The sequence below is a fragment of the Muntiacus reevesi genome, chromosome 20 (genome assembly GCF_963930625.1).
Source record: "Muntiacus reevesi chromosome 20, mMunRee1.1, whole genome shotgun sequence".
NCBI classification, from domain to species: Eukaryota; Metazoa; Chordata; class Mammalia; order Artiodactyla; family Cervidae; genus Muntiacus; species Muntiacus reevesi.
This window is the reverse complement of record NC_089268.1, coordinates 32,481,703-32,507,602: the sequence shown is the minus strand read 5'-3', so window position 1 is coordinate 32,507,602 and position 25,900 is coordinate 32,481,703. Positions and strand designations below refer to the sequence as shown.

Sequence of the window (25,900 nt, the reverse complement as noted above, 5' to 3'; positions counted from 1 at the left end):
TTTTAGACTTGGTGTATTTTGACAGGCAGTCTTGTTTTTTGTTTTTTTGCTCTTTTGTATTTACCATGTCAGGACGTGGCAAGCAAGGAGGTAAGGCGCGAGCAAAGGCCAAGTCTCGTTCCTCGCGGGCGGGGCTTCAGTTCCCTGTGGGGCGAGTCCATCGTCTACTACGCAAAGGCAATTACGCCGAGCGGGTAGGCGCTGGGGCCCCGGTGTATCTGGCGGCGGTGCTGGAGTACCTGACGGCCGAGATCCTGGAGCTGGCGGGCAATGCGGCGCGCGACAACAAGAAGACCCGTATCATCCCGCGCCACTTGCAGCTGGCCATCCGCAACGACGAAGAGCTCAACAAGCTGCTGGGTCGTGTGACCATTGCTCAGGGTGGTGTGCTGCCCAACATCCAGGCGGTACTGCTGCCAAAGAAAACCGAGAGCCACCACAAGGCCAAGGGCAAGTAATTGGACTGAGACCTGCGTTTCCGGAAGTGCTTTCAAACCCAAAGGCTCTTTTCAGAGCCCCCACTATTTCAAAAGAAGCGCTAGTATCACTGTATATTTGTAAAATAACAAAAAAGGTAAGTTACATTTTTACGAAAGCTAGAGAATTACAAGGGAATTCTCTTTGATTCTTAGAAATAGTTTAAAAGTCGATTAAGGCCTGACTTACAAAGTGATTATGCATTTCTGATAGGTGATCTGGCTTTGATCGGTAAGGCCTAAGGGTTTAACTGTGGTCTCCGTAAACTTGTTTGACATATTACTTGGATGATGAGAGCAAACGTGCCGAGCAAGATGGTTAGACTCTCAGAAGTCTCGCTTTGCAACCAACCCTCATTTCCTTTCCTAAGCAAGTTAGGGTCTCCTTCGGTTAACTTTGAAAGTTCCGTTTGAAACAGCTCGTGTTTAGAAAGGGGCTTCTGAAAAGCTGCCTGGAGTTAAAATGTAGTAGCTCAGACAATCTAGACTCGAATTGTGTCTTTTCCCCCATTTACAAACTGATGCTTTTGTACGTAAGATGGGGATAGAGTGCTGGTATTTTAATTGAGTATATATTTTGACAAACTCTACAACATCCCTAACCCTAGACTGCGTGCTATGCTTCAGTCGTGTCCGACTCTGTGCGACCCCATGGACTGTAGCCCGCCAGGCTCCTCTGCTCAAGGGATTCTCCAGGCAAGAATCCTGGAGTGGGTTGCCATTGCCTACTCCAGGAACCCTAGATTAGTGCCTGAATGAAAACGTTCAAGTTTCTAGGTTCCAAACGCAGCCCTAAAAGGGTTAGAGCAGGACTGTAGTCTTCCCCAAAGTAGCTTACTACTAGAGATCTAGTAAATCAGCTGCTCTAACCCAAAAGAGGACCTAGTACTGTACAAAAATCCCTAGGATCCTGTTTTCCAGGATTGAGTTTCATCAAGTATTTTGCATGACTCAATTTGTGCTTGAAGGAGTAGACAAGGAAGCTGAGTAAGCCAAAGTGTGGGACCTAGGCAGCCCAGGGGGATGCACCCACACTCAAAACACTCCTGGGGCTTCACTGAAGCATTTTGCATGGAAATCAGTTGGTTTAGAGCATTCAAATCCAGATGTGCGGGGAGAGATCATCTAAACAGTAGCTGGTTCCCCTGGACACACCTTTCTCTTAACTTTGACATCCTGCAGTCTTGGAGCCTCCATCCCTCTCTTCCCCTCCTCCTGTGCTCCACCCGCCCCCCCCCCTCCTCCCACCACCCCCCTCCTCCCCTAGCCCCACCCTCAGCCTAGCTTTGAAACCACTAGCCAAAGAACCTGGCTAGTGTATGGGTATTTGGTGAAGGCAGAGTGGCAGAAAAAGAAATGAGCATCTTTTAGATGCTCGGCCACAAATTAGAACTTCCCAGGTTTTTAATGATAGCCAGACTGAAAATCCGTTTGGGGAAAGTCCAACCTCAAAGCATTTCAGGTAGGGGTACCCTAAGAGGACCATGTCCTTTCTGCCCAACAATACCTTTATATTAGAGAACTTGGATTCTTAGGTTGGAATTGCTTTATATAAATAAGCCTTGGGATACTTTTCATTGACTTGCCAGCTTGCAAGCTCCAACACTTAACTAGGTGTGTGACCTCAACTTCCTGCATCCATTTTTTTCCTGTATGCCTTTTCTTGTGATGAAAAGGTGGGCTCAGCAGTATGGGTTCTGAAATTAGAATGCAGAGGGCCCAAGAGTAATAGCCAACACTTACTAAGCACTTGTGTGTGTCAGCGTGGGTCCAGCATATTCATTTAACCCAACTATCCTAGAGATAAGTACTATTCCTATCCCAATTTTAAAGATAAAGGAAACTGGAAGAGGGCATAAACAATTTGTCTAAGTCCCAAGGTCGGGAAGCCAGTACTTCTAACCACTGGGTATTTTATAATCAATGACTCTCCAGGAGATTATCAGAATTATGAAGAGTAAAACTCAATAATACATAGAGGATTTAACTTTGCCCACATACCAAGTGTTACTAATTTCATCCTAATTTCTTGAGAATTTTAAGAGAAAGAGGAGAGGTGATAGCCCTGTAATCTACATTCAGGAAGGGAGGTTAATCTTCAGAAATGTGTGACCCACATATGTTATTTTTCACACAGCACTTTAATTTTTTCCTATATTTTTTCAAATTTATTTTTAATTGGAGGATGATAGCCACACATTTCTGTGTTACCAGATGCACACTTTGTATGTGACAAGTGAAACAAGGGGACAAGTAGAAAGATGGTTTGGTAAAGAACCATAGGACTTGATAAGGTAATTTATTGTGGTAAATGAAGAAAGGAACTAGAGAAGACTTGAATTTGAATTCTCCCCTCCGGGTTCCAATAATAAAATTTTGTATTGGATTATTTAAGAGTGAATGATACAGTGTATTAATTTTCTGCATTTCATCAAAACCTCCTTTAAGGTCAAGGGTCTCATCTTGTTAAATTGTTGAGAGCATCACTGAGAAAATGTTGAACTGAGTCAGTGGCTGAGCCATTAGGAAGCACTTAATACAGTGCTAGAATACTAGAGGGTCAGTTTATTACCAGAGGTGACATTAGTTACACACAGACTAACAGACTGGTAATAACATCTTCTCTTACCAATAGACACTCCATTCTGAAAAATTCAGTTTGCATTGGCAACTTATTTTGAGAGCTTCAAAGAAACAGAGAAGGTGTCATTTGACAAACTGTACCCTAAGAGACACTGCTAAGAGGCCATTCCTCAACCAGAGAACATTCCTCACTGCTCGGGCCTAGCTTCTCCTCTCCAACATGGTTTTTTGCCTCCTAATTTGAAATGTCACTGTTTATATCCAAAAGCCCTAGTTACCACTTGGGAATATTCTCTAGTGGGCAATAAACTCTCAGTAGCTTTCTTTGGTTTCCAGCCCTTGAGTAGGTTTCCATCTACCATGTCTCAAGGGTCCTGGAGAGGACCATTTAAGTTGCGACAAGTTGATGAGAATGGTAAACCTAGGTCTTTCAATTACTGAAGATGTCTAGGCACTAGGAATAAAAGTTTATCTCAGATTTATTGAGACGTGAGACTGAGACAGAATAATCAGTTATATAGGATATTCTGAACAATACAGATCAGTTTAATACAACACAATCAGTTACAAACAATAATCTGTATAGCAATATCCACCCTTTACTTCATCTGTCAGTCATTCACTTCCTATTTTTTAAATGTATCATGTGAGCTCTTTTTTTACAAGTGTGGTACATCTTATAATCAGTTGTAAAAAGTAATTGTATGTATTTTAAAATTAGAAGCAGGATATCTTTTAAGGGTTTGTCATTTGTTGACCTCAATTATAAATAATCCTGTTAAGCATAATGCATGTGAGTTATTAGAAAACATTAGAAATTTAATTGAGGGTTTCCCATACATATTAAAATTGAGAATCAGGGCTCATCTATGTAGCTCCAAAATTCTTCCCTCTCTATTTCAGCACCTTGATCTTGTAACAAACTAATATTAGCATCATCAGGAGATCTACCAAAAGGCAGATATAGTCTATATTTACACCCAGAAAACTGTATCTTTAATAAGTAGACAAATTTATAAAAACTCAATAAGCATTATCAGTGTAGCACCAAAAGAAATTGGTAAGTCACATTACCCATACCTTTAATACATATCTTAATTTATTCACCATACTCCTTTCCATGTCCTGAAGAGTCATCCATGACCACCTCTAGCCTCAGTCTACCTTCCTGACTTCATTATATCTCTCTGTCCAGCTACATTGGTTTCTCTTCCACCTGCCAGGCTCCTTGGTACTTCAAGACATTTGCACTGTTGATCTCATTCTCTGCAATGCCCATCCTCTGATTTTTTTTTTTTTTTTTTTTTGGTAAGCTTGTTCTCTGCTCTTCTCCAGACAGACCTATCTGAAATTGATCTAGCCAGATGGATTAAGGATCTAATGTAAAATAGAAATGCTAAATGAAATTTTAAGGAAGATTTTGTATAACCTCAATTTGTATGTGTGTGTTTTGAGGGGGAGGTGTCATTATTAAGCCATCCAGGAAACACAAATGCCATATAGGAAGGTACACAGACCACATAGGATAGAAAATAAAGATGCAATATACCATAAAGACAGTAGAAAACAAGCAGTACATCAGAATAAAGGATTTGCAAAACATCATACACAAAAGGTTAGTGACTTTATAAGGAACAGCTATAAACTGCTAAGAAAAGGGCAAACAATAATAAAAAAAAATATTAAACAGGATATTGTACACATTTTATCAAATTCAAATAGAGAATGCATATGAGAAAAAACAAACCAAAATATATACGTGTTCACTTTCGTAGGTTATGCATATCAGAGCAACAAACGAATAGCATTTCTCACCTATGGATGTTGTTGTTATTCTTTAGTTGTTAAGCTGTGTCCGACTCTTTGTGACTCTGTGAACTGTAGCTAGCCTGCCAAGCTCCTCGGTCCATGGAATCTCCCAGGCAAGAATACTGGAGTGGGTTGCCATTTCCTTGTCCAGAGGATCTTTTCGGCTCAGGAATTGAACATGGGTCTGCTACATTTGCAGGTGGATTCTTCACTGCTGAACCACGAGAAGCCCTTCACCTATGGATAGACAACCCATAAAACTAGTAAGACTTGGGATGATAAGGATGAGAAAGGATTCCCACAGTTGTATAAAGAGACAGTCAACCCTTTGCAAAGCAAAGCAGTATTAGATAGATAAGTAAATAACTAAGAAAAAAAAAATAGAAACTAGGGAAGAAAGGGTGTCTACCATCTAGAAATAAAGGCCCCATTATGTGGGGTTATATGAGGAGAGATTGTTACCTTCTATAAACATCTGTGTGTCAGTGTTAAAAGAAGCATGTGTAGAGTAACCTCAAATATAAAAAGTAAAATAAATTAACCTCTCTGTTTATTTCTCACTCCAAGTTACTTTCTTTGAATACTCCTGTTGAGAGCCTTTAAAATACAGTCTAAGATTGTATTTATCAGATCTCATTTTGTTTGCCTTTCCCCATTAGACTGTCCCACAAAGGGGAGCTTGGTATGTAGACATCCCAGCTTCTCACAGAGGGCCTGGGCCTCAACTCTCTGGTAAGTGAACCAGGGAATGGATGCTGCAGCCCAGAAAGCCCACTCAGAGCCCAGAAAGCACATGGTTATTTTTGTTTCTATATAAAACTATCTACCCAGTAACCATTGTTACATAAGGGTGACACCACCCTTATGGCAGATAGTGAAGAAGAACTAAAGAGCCTCTTGATGAAACTGAAAGAGGACAGTGAAAAAGTTGGCTTAAACCTCAACATTCAGAAAACTTAAGATCATGGCATCTGGTCATGGCAAATAGATGAGAAAACAATGGAAAGAGTGACAGCCTTTATCTTTTAGGAGCTCCAAAATCACTGCAGATGGTGACTGCAGCCGAGAAATTAAAACACTTGCTTCTTGGAAGAAAAGTTATGACCAACCTAGACAGCATATTAAAAACCAGAGACATCACTTTGCCAACAAAGGTCTGTCTAGCCAAAGCTATGATTTTTCCAGTAGTCATGTGTAGATGTGAGAGTTGGACTATAAAGACAGCTGAGGGCCAAAGAACTGATGCTTTTGAACTGTGGTGTTGGAGAAGACTCTTGAGAGTCCCTTGGACTGCAAGGAGATCCAACCAGTCCATCCTAAAGGAAATCAGTCCTGAATATTCATTGGGAGGACTGATGCTGAGGCTGAAACTCCAATACTTTGGCCACCTGATGTGAAGAACTGACTCATTTGAAAAGACCCTGATGCTGGGAAAGATTGAAGGTGGGAGGAGAAGGGGACGACAGAGGATGAGATTGTTGGGTACCATGACCAACTCTCAATGGACTAGAGTTTGAGTAAATTCCAGGAGTTGGTGATGGAAAGGGAGGCCTAGCGTGCTGCAGTCCATGAGGTCGCAGAAATGACTGAGTTAGACATGACTGAGCGACTGAACTGAAATGAACTATTGCTAATACATTTCCCACTGCCCTACACAGCTACTAGGGCTGCAGTGAAACTTGGAAGCACTGTATACTGCATTTGTTTTCCACACTCTACCTTCTGCCAGAAGGTTTCTGCACTAATCTCATTAGACAATGTCTTCTGATAACTCTCAGTGGCCCTGTGCCTAGTAGCTCCGTTGTGTCCGACTGTTTGCGACGCCATGGACTGTAGCCTGCCGAGCTTCCCCGTCCATGTGGATTCTCCAGGCAGGAACACTGGCGTGGGTTGCTGTGCCCTCCTCCAGGGGATCTTCCCAACCCAGGGATCGAACCCAAGTCTCCCCCTTTGCAGGCAGATGCTTTATTGTCTGAGCCACTGGTCTATTTTCTCTGCTGGCCAATATGATTTATAAAAGAATCTTCTTCAATGCCCTATTGGGACTGTGGTTACTAAAAGGAGCACTCAGCGGGTGCATGTGACCAAGTCAATGTCGTTTCATTCCTTACAATGCCTGCTCAGCACATAAGGGCCCCTTGGAGACTTTTACATTGTAATACTGGGATTATACAGTTAACATGATTTTCTACGGAGAGAGTTTGTTGAAAAATTCTATCATACATCTCCATATCCTAGCACATCATCCCATATAGTAGATACCCAGGAAATAATTGGAGAGAATACTCCAGATTAATGTGTTGGCAACAGAACTTCTATCTTCACAGAAACAGATCATTAATCTGCAGGGATTTGTGAGTTTATTCCTAGATAATGACCCTTTTTAACCACCAATGGTTTTAAATTCCATTTACTACATTTGGAGGAAGATAGATGACTGATTCTTGAGCTACTCTGTCCAATATAGGCCACTGATCACATGTGACATTTTAAATTTACATAAAATGAAATTTAAAAAAAAATTCAGGTCCTCGTTTGCACTAAGCATATTTCAAGTTGCTGGTGGTTTCTGCTTTGGACAGCAAAGATATAGAACATGTCTGTCAGTGCAGAAAGTTCTGTTTGTAACACCTGGGTAGGGACTTCTTGTCCCTCTGGGCTGACATGCTCAAGTGCACTTAGCCAGTTTCCTCCTACTAGCATCTAGGGACATGGTTGCCAGATAAAATATATGGTGCTCAGTTAAATTTGAGTATCAGTTAATCAACAAATAATTGTTTTAATATAAGTATGCCCCCAAATATTTTATAGAACACATTATGCTGGATTCCCTGGTGGCTCAGTGGTAAAGAATCCACTTGCCAATGCAGGAGGTGTGGGTTCGATCCCTGGGACAGGAATATCCCCTGGAGAAGGAAATGGCAACCCACTGAAGTATTCTTGCCTGGAAAATCCCATGGACAGAATCATCTAGGGGCTTACAGTCCATGGGGTCACAAAGAGACGGACACAGCTTACAGACTAAACAATGACAACCACACATATTATAGTACAACAAAAGTTATTGTTTATCTTCAATTCAGGTATAACTAGGCATACTGTATTTTTATTAGCCAATCTAGACAGCATATTAAAAAGCAGAGACATCACTTTGCCAACAAAGGTTCCTCTAGTCAAAGCTATGGTTTTTCCAGCAGTCATGTATGGATGTGAGAGTTGGACTATAAAGACAACTGAGGGCTGAAGAATTGATGCTTTTGAACTTTGGTGTTGGAGAAGACTCTTGAGAGTCCATTGGACTGCAAGGAGATCCAACCAGTCCATCCTAAAGGAGATCAGTCCTGGGTGTTCATTGGAAGGACTGATGTTGAAGCTGAAACTCCAATACTTTGGCCATCTGATGTGAAGAGCTGACTCATTTGAAAAGACCCTGATGCTGGGAAAGATTGAGGGCAGGAGGAAAAGGGGACGACAAAGGATGAGATGGTTGGATGGCATCACTGACTCAATGGACATGAGTTTGGGTAGACTCTGGGAGTTGGTGATGGGCAAGGAGGCCTGGCATGCTGCAGCTCATGGGGTCACAAAGTGTCGGACATGACTGAGCAACTGAACTGAACTGAACTGATTAGCCAAATCTGGCAACTCTATCTGAAGAGCAAAATTAGAGCATCTTCGCAGGGATGCTGTGTCCTCTTACCACAGGGAGTGTGTATGTGAGGAAATGAGGTGGCACTAGTTGTAAAGAACTTGTCTGCCAATGCATTAGACGTAAGAGACATGGGTTTGATCCCTGGTTTGGGAAGATCCCCTGGTGGAAAGCTTGACAACCAACTCCAGTATTCTTGCCTGGAGAATCCCATGGACAGAGGAGACTGGAGGGCTATAGTCCATGGGGTCACACAGAGTGGGATAAGACAAAAGTGACTTAGCATGCACAGTGACTTAGCATGCACAATACTCAAAAAGAAGTGAACTGGCTATGAGGAAATAGATTGGCACATTTTTCTGCATATCTTGAGGAAGGTTAAGAAAGAAGTTCCCAAATACATTTACTTTGGTTTCTTCTTTTCCCTTAGGTTTCAAAAGCTTCTCATTACAAAGAGATGCCTGGATCCAGTGTGTCTGTCAAACTCATCAATACTAAGAAATAAATGGACTGGTGTCAGTGTTCTGACAGTACTGATTGATCCTGCACCTGCAAAATTTTTTCTATTAAAAACTTACTCTGGGTTTCTGTCATTGTGTGTACTGTGTGTCTTGGGGATAAGGAGTGTGAAAGGGGAGTGATGGGAACTATTATTGTGGAGAAGCTATCTTTGGTACAAAATGTATCTACTTTCTTGAATAAGTAACACATTTAAAAAAGTATCTGTTTGTTTGGCTTTGCCAGCTCTTAGTTGCAGAACAGGGGATCTTTAGTTGCAGCATGTGGGATCTGGGCTCTTTAAAGTGACTCAGATGATAAAGAATCTGCCTGCAATTCAGGAGACCAGGGTTTGATCCCTGGATCAGGAAGATCCTCTGGAGAAGGAAATGGCAACGCACTCCAGTATTCTTGCCTAGAAAATCCCACAGATGGACCTGACAGGCTACAGTCCGTGGGATAGCAAAGAGTGGGATACAACTTAGCGACTTTACTTTCTTTCTTTCATGTGGGATCTTGTTCCCTGACCAGGGATCGAACCCAGGCCCCCTGCAATGTGAGCCCATAGTCTTAGCCAATGGATCACCAGGGATACACTGAGAGGGTTCAAAGGAATTGAAACAACCAGGCATATGTTGAAATAACCAGGCATATGTTGAGAATTCACTCCTTTACTGGATTGCCCCACTCCCCCCTAAGTAACGCTATTTTCCTTGTATATTTGCCTGTTGTTCATTCATGTAGATGTGAGTCAAGCATGAACATATTTTTTCTTTCCCCCATCTCCAACTTTCGTTCTTAAAACATAGCTGACTGTATACAGTTGCTCTTTTCTCTAACAGTATATCTTGGAAAGCTTTCCAGATGTGAACACAGAGGGTACTGTGCATTGTCTAATGATTTTGTACTGTGGGGATGCCTCACCGTTTATGTAACCTGTCCTCTGTTGGTAGGCACACAAAACAATACTGGAATAACAAATCCTGCTTTCCAGAAAATGGAAATTGTTCTAATATTCTGCTCGGATGGTGGAAAGTGAACAGAAATTCAAGTCATTCTTGGGTTGTACGTAAGGTGTTTATCTTTAAAAACTGTGGCGTTAGTCAAGTTCATTTTGAACACAAGTTTCTTCATCTGTAAAATGGAGATAATATGTAACTTAAGTAACTATGAGAATGAAAAAATTGTTTGGAACTCTAAAGAACAGCGCAAAATAAAATTATTTAATCTTTCAATACCACTTATTGTGTGAGAACTGTATATAAAATATTGGAATAGGAACAGGCTCTCCAAATCCCAGCCTGGCATGAAGAAATGAAATATGATACCAGGAGGGAAGAAGAGTTTCATTTACCGGTTCAGTGGCCATTCCCTTACACAGGAGTTAGAAGGCACACCTTCCCAATCTGCCTTCTCCTTTGCCCCTTCTGCTCTTTCCTCTGCAGTCAAGGTCTGGTTTTATCCATATCTCTTCTACTCTAAAGTCTGTGCATTTGGGGCTGGAGGCCTGGATGGTCCATGCTGTATTGCTAGCTGTAGTCTGACATTGCCTAGCATGTTCTAGTCACTCAAAAAATAGCTGATGAATTCATAAGGCTGGATCAGTAGAAGGCCACAGCCAGCTTCATCTTTTAAAGAATCCCTATATAGTAAGCCTATACAAAGTGGTATGTCTGTGCATATATATATAACCACATGTGTGTACACATAACACAGACCTGCAGTGAGATATTCTGAAAAGAAATGAGAGTTTGGAAGAAAAAATATCTGGGTCTGTATTCCAGCTCCATCGTTTCTCAAGTGTCTGACTGGGGGCGGGGAGGGGGGGGGGTGTCATCTGCCATCCCTGAAAAATCAGGCTTTTCATCTGTACAATGGGATAATACACCTCCCAGGGTTTTGAAAAGCCAATCAAATGGAGAACACATGAGAAATCACTTTGTTCCTTGTAAAACCTCATATAAACATGTGAAAACTTACATAAAGATAGAATTACATATAGAAATAATCTACCACCTTCACCTGTTGATCTATTCACAGGGTGGGAAGTCAGAGAGGATGCCAGGATTTCCAAGTCTGCATAAGCTGGCTTCCACCTGCAGAGATTAAAGTGACTGTGGTTGTGATAAACCGCAGTGCTACTTGCTTCTGGCAGCTACTCCCCCATGGTCCCATGGTCAGAGGAAGCTTCCAGAGGAGTGGACCTGGCAGACATGGTTTCGAAATGGCAGTACATGCACCTTCTCACCTCCCATCAGGTCTATTTCAGGTGCAGAAGCAGATCCAGTGGATTGGGTGGGCATTTCAAACTCAGATGAGCCACCTTTGCAAGAGTAGAAACTCCTAAAACAAGGATGCTTCAAACTGCCTGCTGCATTTTTTGGCTCAACTTAACTCCCTGGATATGGAGAATCACCCATTATGGGTATCTGAGCAACTCTGGCAGAGAAAAGAACATGTAGAAATCCATTAAGGAAAAGGGCCCTAGTCACACTGGTTCTGTGAAAGGAAAGAATAAGTGAAGTTCAGTTCAGTTCAGTCACTCAGTCGTGTCCTACTCTTTGCAACCCCATGAACTGCAGCACGCCAGGCCTCCCTGTCCATCACCAACTCCTGGAGTTCACCCAAACCTATGTCCACTGAGTCAGTGATGCCATCCAACCATCTCATCCTCTGTTGTCCCCTTTTCCTCCTGCCCTCAATCTTTCCCAGCATCAGGGTCTTTTCAAATGAGTCAGCTCTTCGCATCAGGTGGCCAAAATATTGGAGTTTCAGCTTCAACATCAGTCCTTCCAGTGAACACCCAGGACTGATCTCCTTTAGGATGAACTGGTTGGATCTCCTTGCAGTCCAAGGGATTCTCAAGAGTCTTCTCCAACACCACATTTCTAAAGCATCAATTCTTTGGCACTCAGCTTTCTTCATAGTCCAGCTCTCACATCCATACATGACTACTGGAAAAACCATAGCCTTGACTAGACAGACCTTTGTTGACAAAGTAGTGTCTCTGCTTTTCAATATGCTGTCTAGGTTGGTCACAACTTTCCTCCCAAGGAGTAAGCGTCTTTTAATTTCATGGCTGCAGTCAACATCTGCAGTGATTTTGGAGCCCAGAAAAGTAAAATCAGCCACTGTTTCCACTGTTTCCCCATCTGTTTGCATGAAGTTGTGGGACCGGATGCCATGATCTTAGTTTTCTGAATGTTGAGCTTTAAGTCAACTTTTTCACTCTCCTTTTTCATCTTCATCAACAGGCTCTTTGGTTCTTCACTTTCTGCCATAAGGGTGGTGTCATCTGCATATCTGAGGTTGGAGAGAGCACAATAGGAAACTTCGATTTTCCCTTAATTCAGTCCTTCACCCTGTGAATTTAGAGATTGTGGCCCTGGGTCTCTGTGTAGCCACAAAACATATCAGTGGTTTGTAGACATCCACACACTGCCCTCAACATCTACTCTCAGGCCTCCAGTAGAAAATCTACATGTCATTTTGAACTTTTCTTGCTTTCTATTCTGTGTTCAGTGTAACCTCGGTAACCTGGAATTGGCCATAGTGGGAGTATTTATATGACAATGATTAGCAAATACTACAAATAAAGATTTGGAGAGTTTCCCTGGAGCACCAGTTGTTAAACATTTACCAGCACGTCACTGCCTTAAACATCCTTCATTTCTACCACATAAGTGTACTTTCATACTTCTCATCCCTCTTTTTGTCTATGTCTGTCTCATCCACACACATTGGCTCACACTGTTCTGTTTTCCTACCTAAAAGGTTTCTGTTTGTTGTTGCTGTTGTTCAATCACTAAGTCATGTCCAACCCACCAGGCTCCTCTGTCCATGGGGCAAGATCACTGGAGTGGGTTGCCATTTCCTTCTCCAGGTGATCTTCCCAACCCAGGGATCGAATGCACATCTCCTACATTGGCAGGTGAATTCTTTGCCACTGAGCCACCTGGGAGGGCCCCAGAGTTCTGTGTCACCTCCCAAATGAGCCCCATGTCTCCAGGCTGATTTAATTCCCGCAGTCATATGATCCACACCTACCGTGGATATTCCTGCATTGTTTCCCATCTGTTGACTTCATATATCAACTTTCCAAGTTTTATGAGAAAGCCTGGAAAACTCTTTTCACCCAACCTCACTCACTTCACCCCTCACTTCCTTCAGGCTTTTGCTCAAATGTCACCTTCTCAGTGAGACCCTCCTTAAATTTCCTCCTACTCCCAGATGGGAATGATGCCTGCTGGGAGGGCAAGCATCTTTTGGTAGATGGTGATGCTGGGAGGGTGGACTGGCAGTACAGGTTGGTTAGGAATACCAGGAGCAAAGGCACTGCCAGAACCTAAGCAGGGCTGTTTAACCAATGACCCCAGGGGCTGCCTCCGGTTGCCTGGCAATGAATTGGGAACAATGGCTGCTTCTCTCCCCGTGGGAGAATCAGCCAATGTTCCCAGGTGCTAGGAGGCTGGCTTCCCAGCTGACACCCACACAGAAAATGTTTCTTCTCCTCATGCAAGTCTGTTCTCAGGCTCCCTCTGAACGGGAACAGCGCAGACACTGGGGCCTCTTCTGGAGCACAGCCGCTCTGGGCTTCAGTCTGTTCCCTTCCCTGGCACGTGACTCAGAGCGGCAGGGAAGCCAGCACCAGGCATCCGCTGACTTCTTTGGCCCATGAGTTCCAGCAGACACAAGCCACACTCTGCCTGCTGACCAGAAGTAGGAAGCCTTTTAGGAGGAGTTAATGACCTCTAGGGGTGGGGGTCAGTTGAAAGAGTGTATCTGCACAGCTTACATTAACGGCTAAGGTTGCACTTTTTAATCACTATGCTAACCATCTTCCCAAACACTCTCCATGAGAACTACAAACCATCAGCTCTTTCTGAAATTTTTCATTTAACCCTTTGTATTTCCCCCATCCTTTCTTTTGTCTGATCTTTTCCCTGTCTCTTTCTTCTCTAACATTGACTACTTTTTAAGGAGCCTTTTTTTTTTTAAGTACCTTGTTTTCACACTGGGTGGTCTGTGCTGAAATATGTAGAGACTCCCCCCCCCCCCCCACTCTCCATGAATGCCCCAGTGGGACCCAGTCACGAAGGAAATTCAAGCTCAGCTGGGGTTTCCAGTGGTGGGATCTGTGTTCTGTTGTCGCAGAGCGGTCCTCTGGCTCCATCAGTAGGAACCATGCTGCTTAGATCGCACCTGTGACACAGAAGCTATGCCTCAGAATCAGACAAATATTCATTGTTATCCAAATTTACTGCTAGCTATCTAAACTAGAGTTGGATTGGATGGAATGTGGTTTCTACCTCGTTTCATTAGATTATAATGCTCACTGTATAAATAAAATAAGGCACTAACTTTATTTAATCACAGATTACCTAACTTGCTCAGTGCATGTATCTGATAAAATGGACAGATGGGGAAGGTGTGCCAATGAGAATAAGACACACACAGGTGAATCAACTTCATGGTGTTACTGGGAAGGCAAATGAGAGAATATAGGCAAAGATCTCAGAAGAGTGCCCAACACAAAGACAACTCTCAAGAAGAGGTAGTTGTTGTTTGCTGCTATTGTCATAACAATAATTATCTAATTACACAATAAAACCAGTGCTCTAGTAGCCAAAAGAGCTAAAACCTGTCTGTCCTTTTGAAGGCTCTGATTTCATTTGGTTACTTTTTACTCCAATTTTATATTGTTCTTTGGTCTCTAACTAAAAACCACCCTTGTCTCACCAACATTTAGTGTCTCCCATTGGTCATATTTACTGGAAGCCCAAAAAGCAACGGAGCCTGGGAAATGTAGTTTCTAGTGACATACGACAACTTCAGAGGTTAAACAGGTGAATGACAGAGACAAGAAGAAATTCAAACAAATATTTCTGCAAATCTGATGCCTGTACATGAGACTTCATTTCTGCACTCAACCATAGGCACACTTCCATCTTTAAGTGCAGAAAGGAGCAGAAATACAAAAATTTTTACTTAAAATTTAAATAAAAGTTTAAATTTTTATTTTAAAATTTCCTTTTAAAGTTTTTAGGTGAGCTATGATATTCTGGGAAAGAAAGAAGCAAGGGATACAATTTTAAGAAAGCAAGAAGGCATTTTATTTTAAACAATTATCTCTTTTTATTTGTACTCAACACAAATGAAATGACTGCAACTTTGAAGGTTGGTTGTTTTGAGTTCAGAACAGTGTGAGATAATGAGAATAAAACCATTGATTTGGCTATCCATCACGTCTCTGCTTTTCAACACTGTGGAACCTTGAGCAAATTATTGTCCCTTTTCATCTTCAACTTCCTTTCTGTAAAACAGAACCAATGATGATCACCCAACTCAGAGGACAGAAGTGAAGATGAGTGGGAACACTGGGCTTGGTAGGTATGTTGGTGCTACGCATGCTGAGCCACTCAGTCATGCCTGACTGTTTGTGACCCCATGGACTATAACCTGCCAGGCTTCTTTGTCCATGGAATTTTCCAGGCAAGAATACTGCATCGAGTTTCTATTTCCTACTTCAGAGGATCTTCCTGGTACATAATAGACACTAAAAATGATGCCTTCTCTTCCCTTTATTTCCCTTTTTATGTCTTTGGTTTATCCCTGTGATAAGGGCTGAGTAAATGGACAAAGTAGGTGATTAAATAGTTGATCCCACTATTGGGCTATAAATAGAGGAAATATAAGAGACCCCTGTAAATTAAGGATTACTCAGCGAAGCAGGTTTGCTTAACCACAAAACCAAACAGGCTTGCTTAGGAACAAAACCAGGCAACAGAAGCATGGGATATGTCCCAAACAATAAAGTAATGGTGGCATGAGACCCACATCCAGCCAGTGAGCTCAGTAAGTTAATGATTCTGAGGACATACCCTCTGAACACATTAAAAATAATAATAATAATAATAATAATTTTTAGACAAAGTTTGACCATGTGTGGACAAAGAAAAAAAAAACAACAAAAAAACTCCCCTGCTCAACCTGGAGCAGGAGCTAATGATGGAATCGTGATGTCTATTCAAGAAAGACAAAGAAGCTCTTCTCCCTGTTTCCTTCTCCAAGAGATTTTCCCGACCCAGGTGTTTCCTTTGATTATAAAACTGTAGCCCAGGAAGTCTTTGGGGCACAGCACCCCCTTGCCCACCCGCTTGGGCCACTGGCCTCACAAGTAAATAAATTCTTATCTATCACTTTGCCTCTCATTGAATTCTTTTCTGCACCCATACAGAAAGGACTATAGTACTGGAGCTCTTTGGCGCTCCACTTGCAAACCCACGCACATGGGTGTTGGCTGGACTCAGCTCCTCAAGGGCTCTTAGAAGTCCTCAAGTCTTGGTTGTTTCTTGTCCTGTGGGCAGTTCATTCCTTGGCAGCTGACTTTCTTCTGAGGAAATGTGCAAGTGAAAGACTACAAGTGAGAGCCCAAGATAGAAGCCACAACCGTTTGGAAACTAATCTCAGAAACGACACATCATAGCTTTTGACATATTCTATTTGTCAGAAGCAAGTCACCAGATCAGCACACACTCAAGAACAGGGGATAACCCAGGAGTATGAGCCTCCAAAGCAGGCATCACTGGGGTTCTGTCAGAGGATCTGGGTATCACGCCTAATTAAAAGAAGGTGAAACTGTCTTCTTGATCCAGGGTGTTTAAAAATGGAAGTGTACCTGTGGTTGAGTGCAGATGCAGTGTTCTTGCTCAGACATCTGATTTGCAGAAATACTGGTTTGAATTTCTGATTGTTTTCCATCATTTGCCTGTTTTTCCTCAAAGTCAGCTGTATGTCACAGGAAACTACATTACCCAGGCTCCCTTACTCAACCGGAAGTGGTAGCGTGGCCGAGCGGTCTAAGGCGCTGGATTAAGGCTCCAGTCTCTTCGGGGGCGTGGGTTCGAATCCCACCGCTGCCAATGTTTTTAGGACTTCCCTGTAGCTCAAACAATAAAGAACCTGCCTGCCTGCGATGCAGAAGACCAGGATTAGATCCCTGAGCTGGAAAGTTCCTTTGCCAAAGGGAATGGCAATCCACTTCACTAATCTTGTCTGGAGACTCCCATAGACAGAGAAGCCTGGCCGGCCACAGTCTGTGGGGTCTCAAAGAGTCGGACACGACGGAGCGACTAACACACACAAGCACAATGAAGGCCATACGTGAAGAGCCCACAACTGACATTATTGTTTTCCCTGGTGGCTCAGACAGTCAAGTGCCTGCCTGCAATGCAGAAGACCCGGTTCAATCCCTGGATCGGGAAAATCTCTTGGAGAAGGAAATGGCAATCCACTCCAGTACCTGTGACTGGAAAATCCCATGGACCGAGGAGCCTGGTAGGTTACAATCCATGGGGTCATAAAGACTCGGACACGAGTGAGTGACTTCACTTTCTTGCTCACTGGTTTCCAGTAGACTTGACCAATGGGAGTCACTGATAGACTGTGTTGGTGAGACCAAGATATTTCCCGCCTTCTTGCTTTGCTTCCTGGGAAAACCCTGGAATTTCTCCTTCCTGGGATTCAGCCTACTGATCCTGTATGGCTACAGTCCCACTAGAGAGCTGATCTCCTGGTGGTCTCAGATCCTATCTCAGCAGCCTGTGTCATTTCAGCTTCACTGGGGAGTCCATCCCAACCCTTGGATGATGGTGGTACCGCTTTTCCTATTTGTCCCTCTAGCCCTCGGAGAAGTGGCAACTTCTTGCTGCTGCTTATTTTTGGTTACTCATTTTTCTTTTGATTTCTTAACTCTTTCATGATCTGTTTTTCTAATTACTGCTATTAGATTCTTCCTATGTGAACCCCTAGAACAGTTTTCCAACTGGATTGTACTAACAGAGTGACAGACAGTGGGGCTGAATCCAGCTGATAAACATTGGTCTTTCCTGAGCAACTCGTATACAGAGCTGTCTTTGCAGCATTTTCTAAAACATTTGCGGTGCCCAATATCTGCCCTGGGATATCTATCTGGGAAAGATAGAAGGCAGGAGGAGAAGAGGACGACAGAGGATAAGATGGTTGGATGACATCACTGACACAATGGACATGAGTTTGAGCAAACTCCAGGAGATGCTGGACAAGGAAGCCTGATGTGCTGTAGTCCACGTGGTTGCAAAGAGTTGAGCATGGCTGAGTAATCGAACAACAAAATTATCTGCCCTAGAGCTCACGCTGATGGCTGTATGGAGGATGTTTTCTCCCCCCCCCGCCCCGGCCCAGGATGCAGCTTCACCAGTGTAGGCTCAAGATTCATGTTTTACAAAGGGAGAAGCTTTATGACATCTGTGGTCTCTTAAAGCCCTGAATATTAAGGACTCTAGAATTTCTCCATAGGAAAAGTTTAGGAACCACATTTTGGTTGGGAAGTGTATGGAGATACTTTATGTGAGACCAGTATTGGGTGAAAGGAGAAGAAAAGAAAAAAAATCTAAAAGCCTGAATTGCCCACATCACAGAAGAGGTGGGTCAGTGATGGAAACAAGGGGAAGCTGATGGCTTATGGTGAATGATGTTGGATTCATGATCTCGGAAGAAGATTTAGCTTCAGGACCAGGGACCAGGCTTGAGCACTCTAGAGCTTTTGTGTAGCAGAGTTTTATTAAAGTATAAAAGTGAAGTGAAAGTCATGTCTGACTCTTTACAACCCATAGACTACACAGTCCATGGAATTCTCCAGGCAGGAATACTGGAGTGGGTAGCCTTTCCCTTCTCCAGGGAACCCTCCCAACCCAGGGATCAAACCCAGGTCTCCCACATTGCAGGCAAATTCTTTACCAGCTGAGCCATGAGGGATGCCCTCATTTAAAGCATAAAAAAGGACAGAGAAAGCTTCTGACATAGACATCAGAAGGGGGTTGGAGAGTCCTCCCCCCCCCCCCCACTAGTCTTAGCAAGGGAGTTACACACTTTTTTAGTTGGTTATTACAATAAACCAAAAAAAGTCTCAAGGTTGTAAAGATATTACTAGACACACTCCCACAATTTACATTTTAAGATGACAGGATTAAAAAAAAAAAAAAGATGACAGGATTAGAACTAATAGAAAGATTGGGCTTCCCAGGTGGCTCAGATGGTAAAGTATCTGCCTGCAATGCCGGAGAACTGGGTTTGATCCTTGGGTCAGGAAAATCCCCTGGAAAAGGAAGTGATAACCCACTCCAGTACTCTTGCCTGAAAAATTCCATGGATGCTACAGCCCATAGTGTTGCAAAGAGTCAGACGTGACTGAGCAACTGCACTTTCACCAAACCCACTCCCATAATATACATTTTAACAAGATTAGTCAGAAGGTTCTCAAGGAGAAACACTTCCTCAAGCAGGATACATTGTTTCTATATAATCCTTAGTACAAAGTTTCAACTGAGTTGTTTTGTTGGGTAATCATCAGCTCCCGGATTAAAGAAAAAAAGTTTGTCCTTTTCTCCTCCTGGAGAACTTCAGAGTGCAGACCCCTTGCTCCTCCTCGTGGACCCCAGACTTCTTAGCAACCTGCCTAGGAATTGACTCTCTCAAAGCTACTGTGCATTAAGCTATGACTTCATAAACTAAGTATGTTGTCCTACAAATTGCTCCCTGTTGCTTACTGCATTCCCCTGTCTTTCTACCCCACCCCAAACCTAAAGAATACTCGGTTTGCAACTTTAAGAAATTTACTAAATTCTATTTCTCATGTTTCTTTCTACCCCACCCCAAACCTAAAGCACTAAAGAATAGTGCTTAGAAATAAAGCTTTAAAATATGAGAAGAAAATTTCACTGTATGTGGTATAAAAACAATTTATAAAGCATGGTGGAATTAGTCAATGGAATTATCTTACCAAGAGGAGACCGTCTCTTGGTTTAAGTTCCTGGCAAGTTGCTTAATGTCTTTGGATGCAGTTTTGTCTTTTGGAAAATGGTGATAATAATAGTGCATAAGGTTATCGTAAGAATTAAGTGACTAAGCATTTGTAAAGTGCTTAGTACAGTGCCTACCACATTGTATTTACTCTATGGTAAACTTTATAAGTATGTTGCAATATTCTAAACTGTAACTGACTATATTGATATTGTAACTGTCATAAATTATACTGGAATATCATGATTACTGTAAGTCTGAAAAATTCACATAAAAGCAAGTGTGAGAAAAAGAAGATTGGTGATTCCCTAGAAAAAGAAGAGTTTGTAGAATGGTAACTTGTTCAGTGTTTCTTTTCCACAAAATGAAGCACTGTACACAAGTGTCCTTGGGGTGGTGGAACTGACTGATTGGGAAACTACTGCTGGATAAAAATATCCATTACTCTAACTCGATACTCAAAAGGCATCCTCTGATCTATATTTTGGTCTCCTGACCATAAAGTGGTGGCTCAGATGGTAAAGAATCTGCCTGCAATGCGGGACACCTGTGTTCAGGTGTTCAATCCCAGGGTTAGGAAGATCCCCTGAAGGAGGGCATGGCAACCCACTCAGTATTCTTGTCTGAAGAATCCCCGTGGATGGAGGAGCCTGGTGGGCTACAGTCCATGGGGTCGCAAAGAGTCGGACATGACTGAATGACTAAGGACAGCACACAGCACAGACCAGAAAGTAAATACACCTCTGATAAACTAATTAATGTCATGGCTTACAAACTCAGTTCATGGGAACTTAGGTTTGTATAACTATAGTAATAAGTTAATAGATAAAAGGCAATACATAGGGTTGTTTACTATGTCTTAGTGTTATAAACACTTCAAAAACACTATCAAATCTTAAGGTACTCCTACTGAGTAGATAATTGTGTCAGTTAGATTCTGCTAGATTAGATAACAAATAACCCCCAAAACATGGTGGATAACAACTGCAAGGGTTATTTCGGGTTCACATTGTATATTTTTTATAGATCAGCTGTGGCTCTGCTCAACATTTTCTTCATGGAGGGACCCAGACTTGGAACATGACATATAGAGATCTCACTGCTTGTAAAGATTCTGCTGGTATGTGGATCCACCTCACTTCTACTCACATTTTATCAACCAAAGCAACTCCCATGGTGATGAGTGATGTTGAGGCGATATATTCCTCACATGGGGAGGCATATTATAAATCCATATCGAAAAGGGCAAGGATGTATAATCCTCCCGAAAAGGGCAGCAAAATATTGGGAGTAAAAGTGAAATCTACTGTACTATCCTCATCCAGATTTTAAACATGAGAAATAGAATTTAGTAAATGTCTTAAAGTTGCAAGTGGAGTAAGTGCTAGAATTGGGGTCTGAAATGAAGCTGTTTGTCTCCAGGACAGTGATAGCCAGAGAGTCCAACATGGCTCTGGAAATTCTCATCTGATATGCAGCTACTTGCGCATACAACTAAACTAAATAGGACTGACTATGGAACTAAGAGAATATTGTCATTTCTGAAGTTCTGTCATAAAAGACACTATGACTTCAATTTTGCCCTCTCTTGGATCACTTATTCTTGTGGAAGCCAGCTGTGATGGATTGAACCCTCAAGCAGCTCAGTAAACAAGTACCTGTGCCCGGGAACTGAGCCTTTTGCCAATAACCACCACTGACTTGCTAGCCATGTGAGAACTGGCTCTCCTATTCTCAATCAAGTTTTCAGGTGACTCTTCCAAAGTAAATATGACTCCAGTCTTATCAGAGATCTCACATCAAAACCAACCAGTTAAGTCACCCCCAAGTTCCTGACCCATGGAAACTATGTGAGATAATACATGCTTGTTATTATTTTAAACTATTAAACTCTGGGAAAGCATATCATACAGCAATAGATAACTATAAAAGAGTGCGTCTAATTGTCATGCTGAACCGCAGCTTATTATGAATGAACAATCCTCTGTAAATGGATAAACCTTACATTTACAAGCCAGCAAGTGCATGAACTTAGGGAGAATGGGGAGGGAAATGTAAAAGGATGGTGAGGAAATAATAGTAAATAGTACAGATAAAGACAGAAAAGTAAAGAACACAGACAACATACAACAGCCTAAATGCAATCCAAACTACTCTCTACCTGCACCTTCTGCAAGGACATTTTCCCTCCAGGTACCATAGAATTCCCTTTTTGGCAGTCCAGGGGTGAGTCACTGACCTCTCTCTGGCTTTCATTTTGAAACAATGATGGGTTCCTGGAGTTTCCATATGCTTCAACATCTAAATTAAGTTTAGAAGTGTTTATTAGATTGACTCTTTCCATATTTTTTGTTTTGGTTTTATTGATTTACTCAGCCTTAGGCCAGTGTAGAACAATTTAACTCTGAGTTTAGAGTGCAAAATATGTGTGGGTTTGTGTATGAAGTAAAATATATATAAGACATTGAAATATATACATATTCTACAAGAGATAAAGAGATTAAGAACACATGTTAAACTACACCTTCAACCTGCAGATTGAGACCTATTATTTATGAAATCAACTTCTTCAGTTGTGATCATCTTTACTGAACTTAAATAGAGAAGAGAGAAGAGGGAATAGATGAGAAGAATAAACAGCAGAGCAAATTTCATTTAAAAGGAATATCTATTACTTCCTCAAAAGCTCAGTTAGGGCAAGCCTGAGTACACGTGAGTGTGACTGTATAATGAAAATTGTGTTTTTTAATGTAGGTTATAGTCAGAAAGTTTCTTAAAAAGTATGTAACGGGCTAACTAATAACTTTTGAAAGTAAACTGAAACCATTATTGTTTAGGTTACAAAGCACTGAAAACTTAGTGACCTAAAATGACCACCATTTTATTATACCCATATATTCTTCAAATCAACATTTCATATTGAGCAGAGTGAAGCTTTCTTCTCTTTATGCCATGATATTTAGGACTTCAGCTGAGAAGACTTGACCACTGGAAGCTGGAAACAGCTGGAGATTCCTTCTCTCACATTGCTGTTCCTTAAACTAGGATGGTTCAAAGATTATAGAGACTAACCAGAGTATCCAAATGTCATCTCTATAGACATATTGACTTTCTCACTACATGGGGGCCTCACAATCACTGAAATTCAGAGATGGATAGTTCAGAGATCAAAGCCTAGGGGTTGCAGCAAATAAGGCAGACGATGCCCTGCTTTTTAAGACCTGGCCATGAAAGTCCCGCAGCTTCCCTTCCTCCACACTCTATTGGAGTAAGCTGTCACAAGGTCATTCAGATTGAAGGGGATCAGAATTAAATTTGATAGAGGAGTGAATGTGGGTCAGGAGAAATTGTCCTGACCATTTTTGACAAATTAAACCTGCTATATTGTATAACATTATGGCAGAAAGTGAAGAAGAATTAAAGAGCCTCTTGATGAAAGTGAAAGAGGAGAGTGAAAAAGTTGGCTTAAAGCTCAAAATTCAAAAAACTAAGATCATGGCATCTGGTCACATCTATACATGGCAAATAGATAGGTAAACAGTGGAAACAGTGGCTGATTTTATTTTTCTAGGCTCCAAAATCATGCAGATGGTGACTGCAGCCATGAAATTAAAAGATGCTTACTCCTTGGAAGGAAAGTTATGACCAACCTAGACAGCATATTAAAAAGCAGAGACATTACTTTGTCAACAAATGTCCATCTAGTCAAGGCTATGGTTTTTCCAGTAGTCATGTATGGTTGTGAGAGTTGGACTATAAAGGAAGCTGAGCGCCGAAGAATTGATGCTTTTGAACTGGTGTGTTAGAGAAGACTCTTGAGAGTCCCTTGGACTGCAAGAAGATACAACCAGTCCATCATAAAGGAGATCAGTCCTGGGTGTTCACTGGAGGGACTGATATTGAAGCTGAAACTCCAATTTCGCCACCTGATGCAAAGAGCTGGCTCATTTGAAAAGACCCTGATGCTGGGAAAGATTGATGGCAGGAGGAGAAGGGGATGACAGAGGATGAGATGGTTAGATGACATCACCGACTCAATGGACATGGGTTTGGGTGAACTCCGGGAGTTGGTGATGGACAGGGAGGCCTGGTGTGCTGCAGTTTATGGGGTCGCAAAGAGTTGGACATAACTGAGTGACTGAACTGATACTGTATAAACACAAGAATATCCAAAAGTGGTAGACTAGATAAATAAATACATTGGTGCACAGGTAAAAATGGAATATTTAAAGGCAGTGCGTATCAACAAACTAGAACTCTCTGCATCAGTATAACACAGAGGGACAACCTTACTCAGGGATAAAAGCAAAATACTCCAGATATCACTTTGCATATATACATTTCAAAATCAGGACAAGCTGAACCATATTGCTTAAGAATACATATATAAGTGATAAATCTATCAATAAAAAAACAAGTATATAATTTCAGTGAAAGTCCAGATAAAGAGCAAAAAGAGGAGAGACAACACCTAGATGTCTGGAAGCTCAGCACCCATTATTTTTTTTAAATAAGCATGTTGTTTGCTAATAGTAACGTCTTGAAAAACTGTTAAAGTTTGGGACAGAAGAATAAAAGCTATCTATAGTTTCCACCTAAGTTTCCACCCCTTTGGCAAATCTGTGCCACACTTAGGTATATTTCTCCCTTCTATGAAAAAAGTTATAACATGGTGAGATACAGAAATCTTTTCTTAGGAAACTTTTTATTTTGAACTAATTTTAGATTTGCAAGAAAGTTACAATAATAGTTTTTTAAAAAGTTTCCTTATATTCCTCAACTGGCTTCCCCTAATATTAATGTCTTACATAACCATTATACAGTTTTGGAGAATAGGAAATGGACATTGGCCCAATACTGCTCACTAAACTTTAGACTATATTAAAATTTCACAGATTTTTCCCACCAAGCCCTTGTTCTGTTCTAGGGTCTTATTCAGGATCTCACAGTGAATTGACTTAAATGTTTGTCCTTAGTCTCTTCCAGTCTATAATTCCTTGTCTGTCCTTTGCTTTTATGCACTTCACATTTTCGGAGTATTGATGTTCATTATTTTGTTTTTCTGGTTTTTGTTTGGTTTGGTTTCTTGTCTGAATCGGGTGTTCATTGTTGCAGATAGCTAGGCTTCTCATTGTGGTGGCTTCTCTTGTTGAGCATGGGCTCTAGGTGCTTGGCCTCAGTAGTTGTGGTGCGTGAGCTTAGTTGCCCAGTGGCCTGTGGGTTCTTCCAGGATCAGGGATTGAACCCATATCCCCTGCATTGGCAGGTGGACTCAGCCTCTTAACCAACAAGGAAGCCCTGATCAGTTGTCTCTTAAAATCTTCCTTGGTTCGAATTTGTCAGCTTTTCTCATCCTGCATTTTGCCAGGAAATATCACAAAAACGATGAAGTATCCTTCTCAATGCAAGGAGCTGATGATGTTGATGTGTCTACTACTTGTGAGGTTTACCTTATTCAATTAAGGTGGCATCTAGGTTTCTCCACTATGAACTTATTTACTTTCTCTTGTACTAGAGAGACATCTTGGGGAAGATACTTTGAAACTATATAAATCCTGATTTCTCCTTCAAATTGCACTCAATTTTACCTTCCACCTCTTGATTTTAACTTAACTGCAACAAGGAAAAGTTGCCTGTTTTCCTTATGTATGTATGTTATCTATGGATATATATTTTATCTGTGGGTTAAAATCCAATATTATCCATTTGTATTTTATTGTTCAAATAATACCAGCTTTAGACTGGTTTGCAACATTTTTCAACAATTTTCATTTTATTTTAAGCAACTTCCTATTTTCTGGCACCACAAATTAATCCTAGTCCATTCTGTACTTTTCATACTCCAGTTTTGGAGCCAATACCTTCTCCAGGGTCCCCTGGGTTCTTTAATTGAAGAATGATGCTTAAAAAGCAAAGATTGTGTGCCAAGTGTGCTAATTCCTACTAGGCTATAACTGCTTTTAGGTCCTCTCCACTGACAGAGCAAGGAAGTGTATGTGTATGTTAACCCATTCACATACACATTCTCCTAGGTTTCTCTATCTAT

General features: G+C 41.6%; 1 protein-coding gene and 1 non-coding gene across 3 annotated transcripts; both read left to right on the top strand.

The window, feature by feature from the left end:
- The first annotated feature begins 21 nt into the window (after positions 1-21).
- On the top strand, positions 22-10,217 carry H2AC6 (H2A clustered histone 6). 2 transcript variants are annotated; one of them, XM_065913391.1, is made up of 2 exons: positions 22-574; positions 8,948-10,217. In XM_065913391.1, the coding sequence occupies exon 1, from the start codon at positions 66-68 to the stop codon at positions 456-458; it is 393 nt and encodes a 130-aa protein (XP_065769463.1). In that variant the 5' UTR covers positions 22-65; the 3' UTR covers positions 459-574; positions 8,948-10,217. The 2 variants fall into 2 exon arrangements, with proteins under 2 accessions (XP_065769463.1, XP_065769464.1); XM_065913392.1 differs by lacking the exon at positions 8,948-10,217 and adding an exon at positions 5,898-6,921.
- A 6,638-nt stretch (positions 10,218-16,855) lies between these two features.
- TRNAL-AAG (transfer RNA leucine (anticodon AAG)) lies at positions 16,856-16,937 on the top strand. The gene has a single exon. It is a non-coding gene; the product is annotated as a tRNA-Leu (tRNA).
- Positions 16,938-25,900: the final 8,963 nt, after the last annotated feature.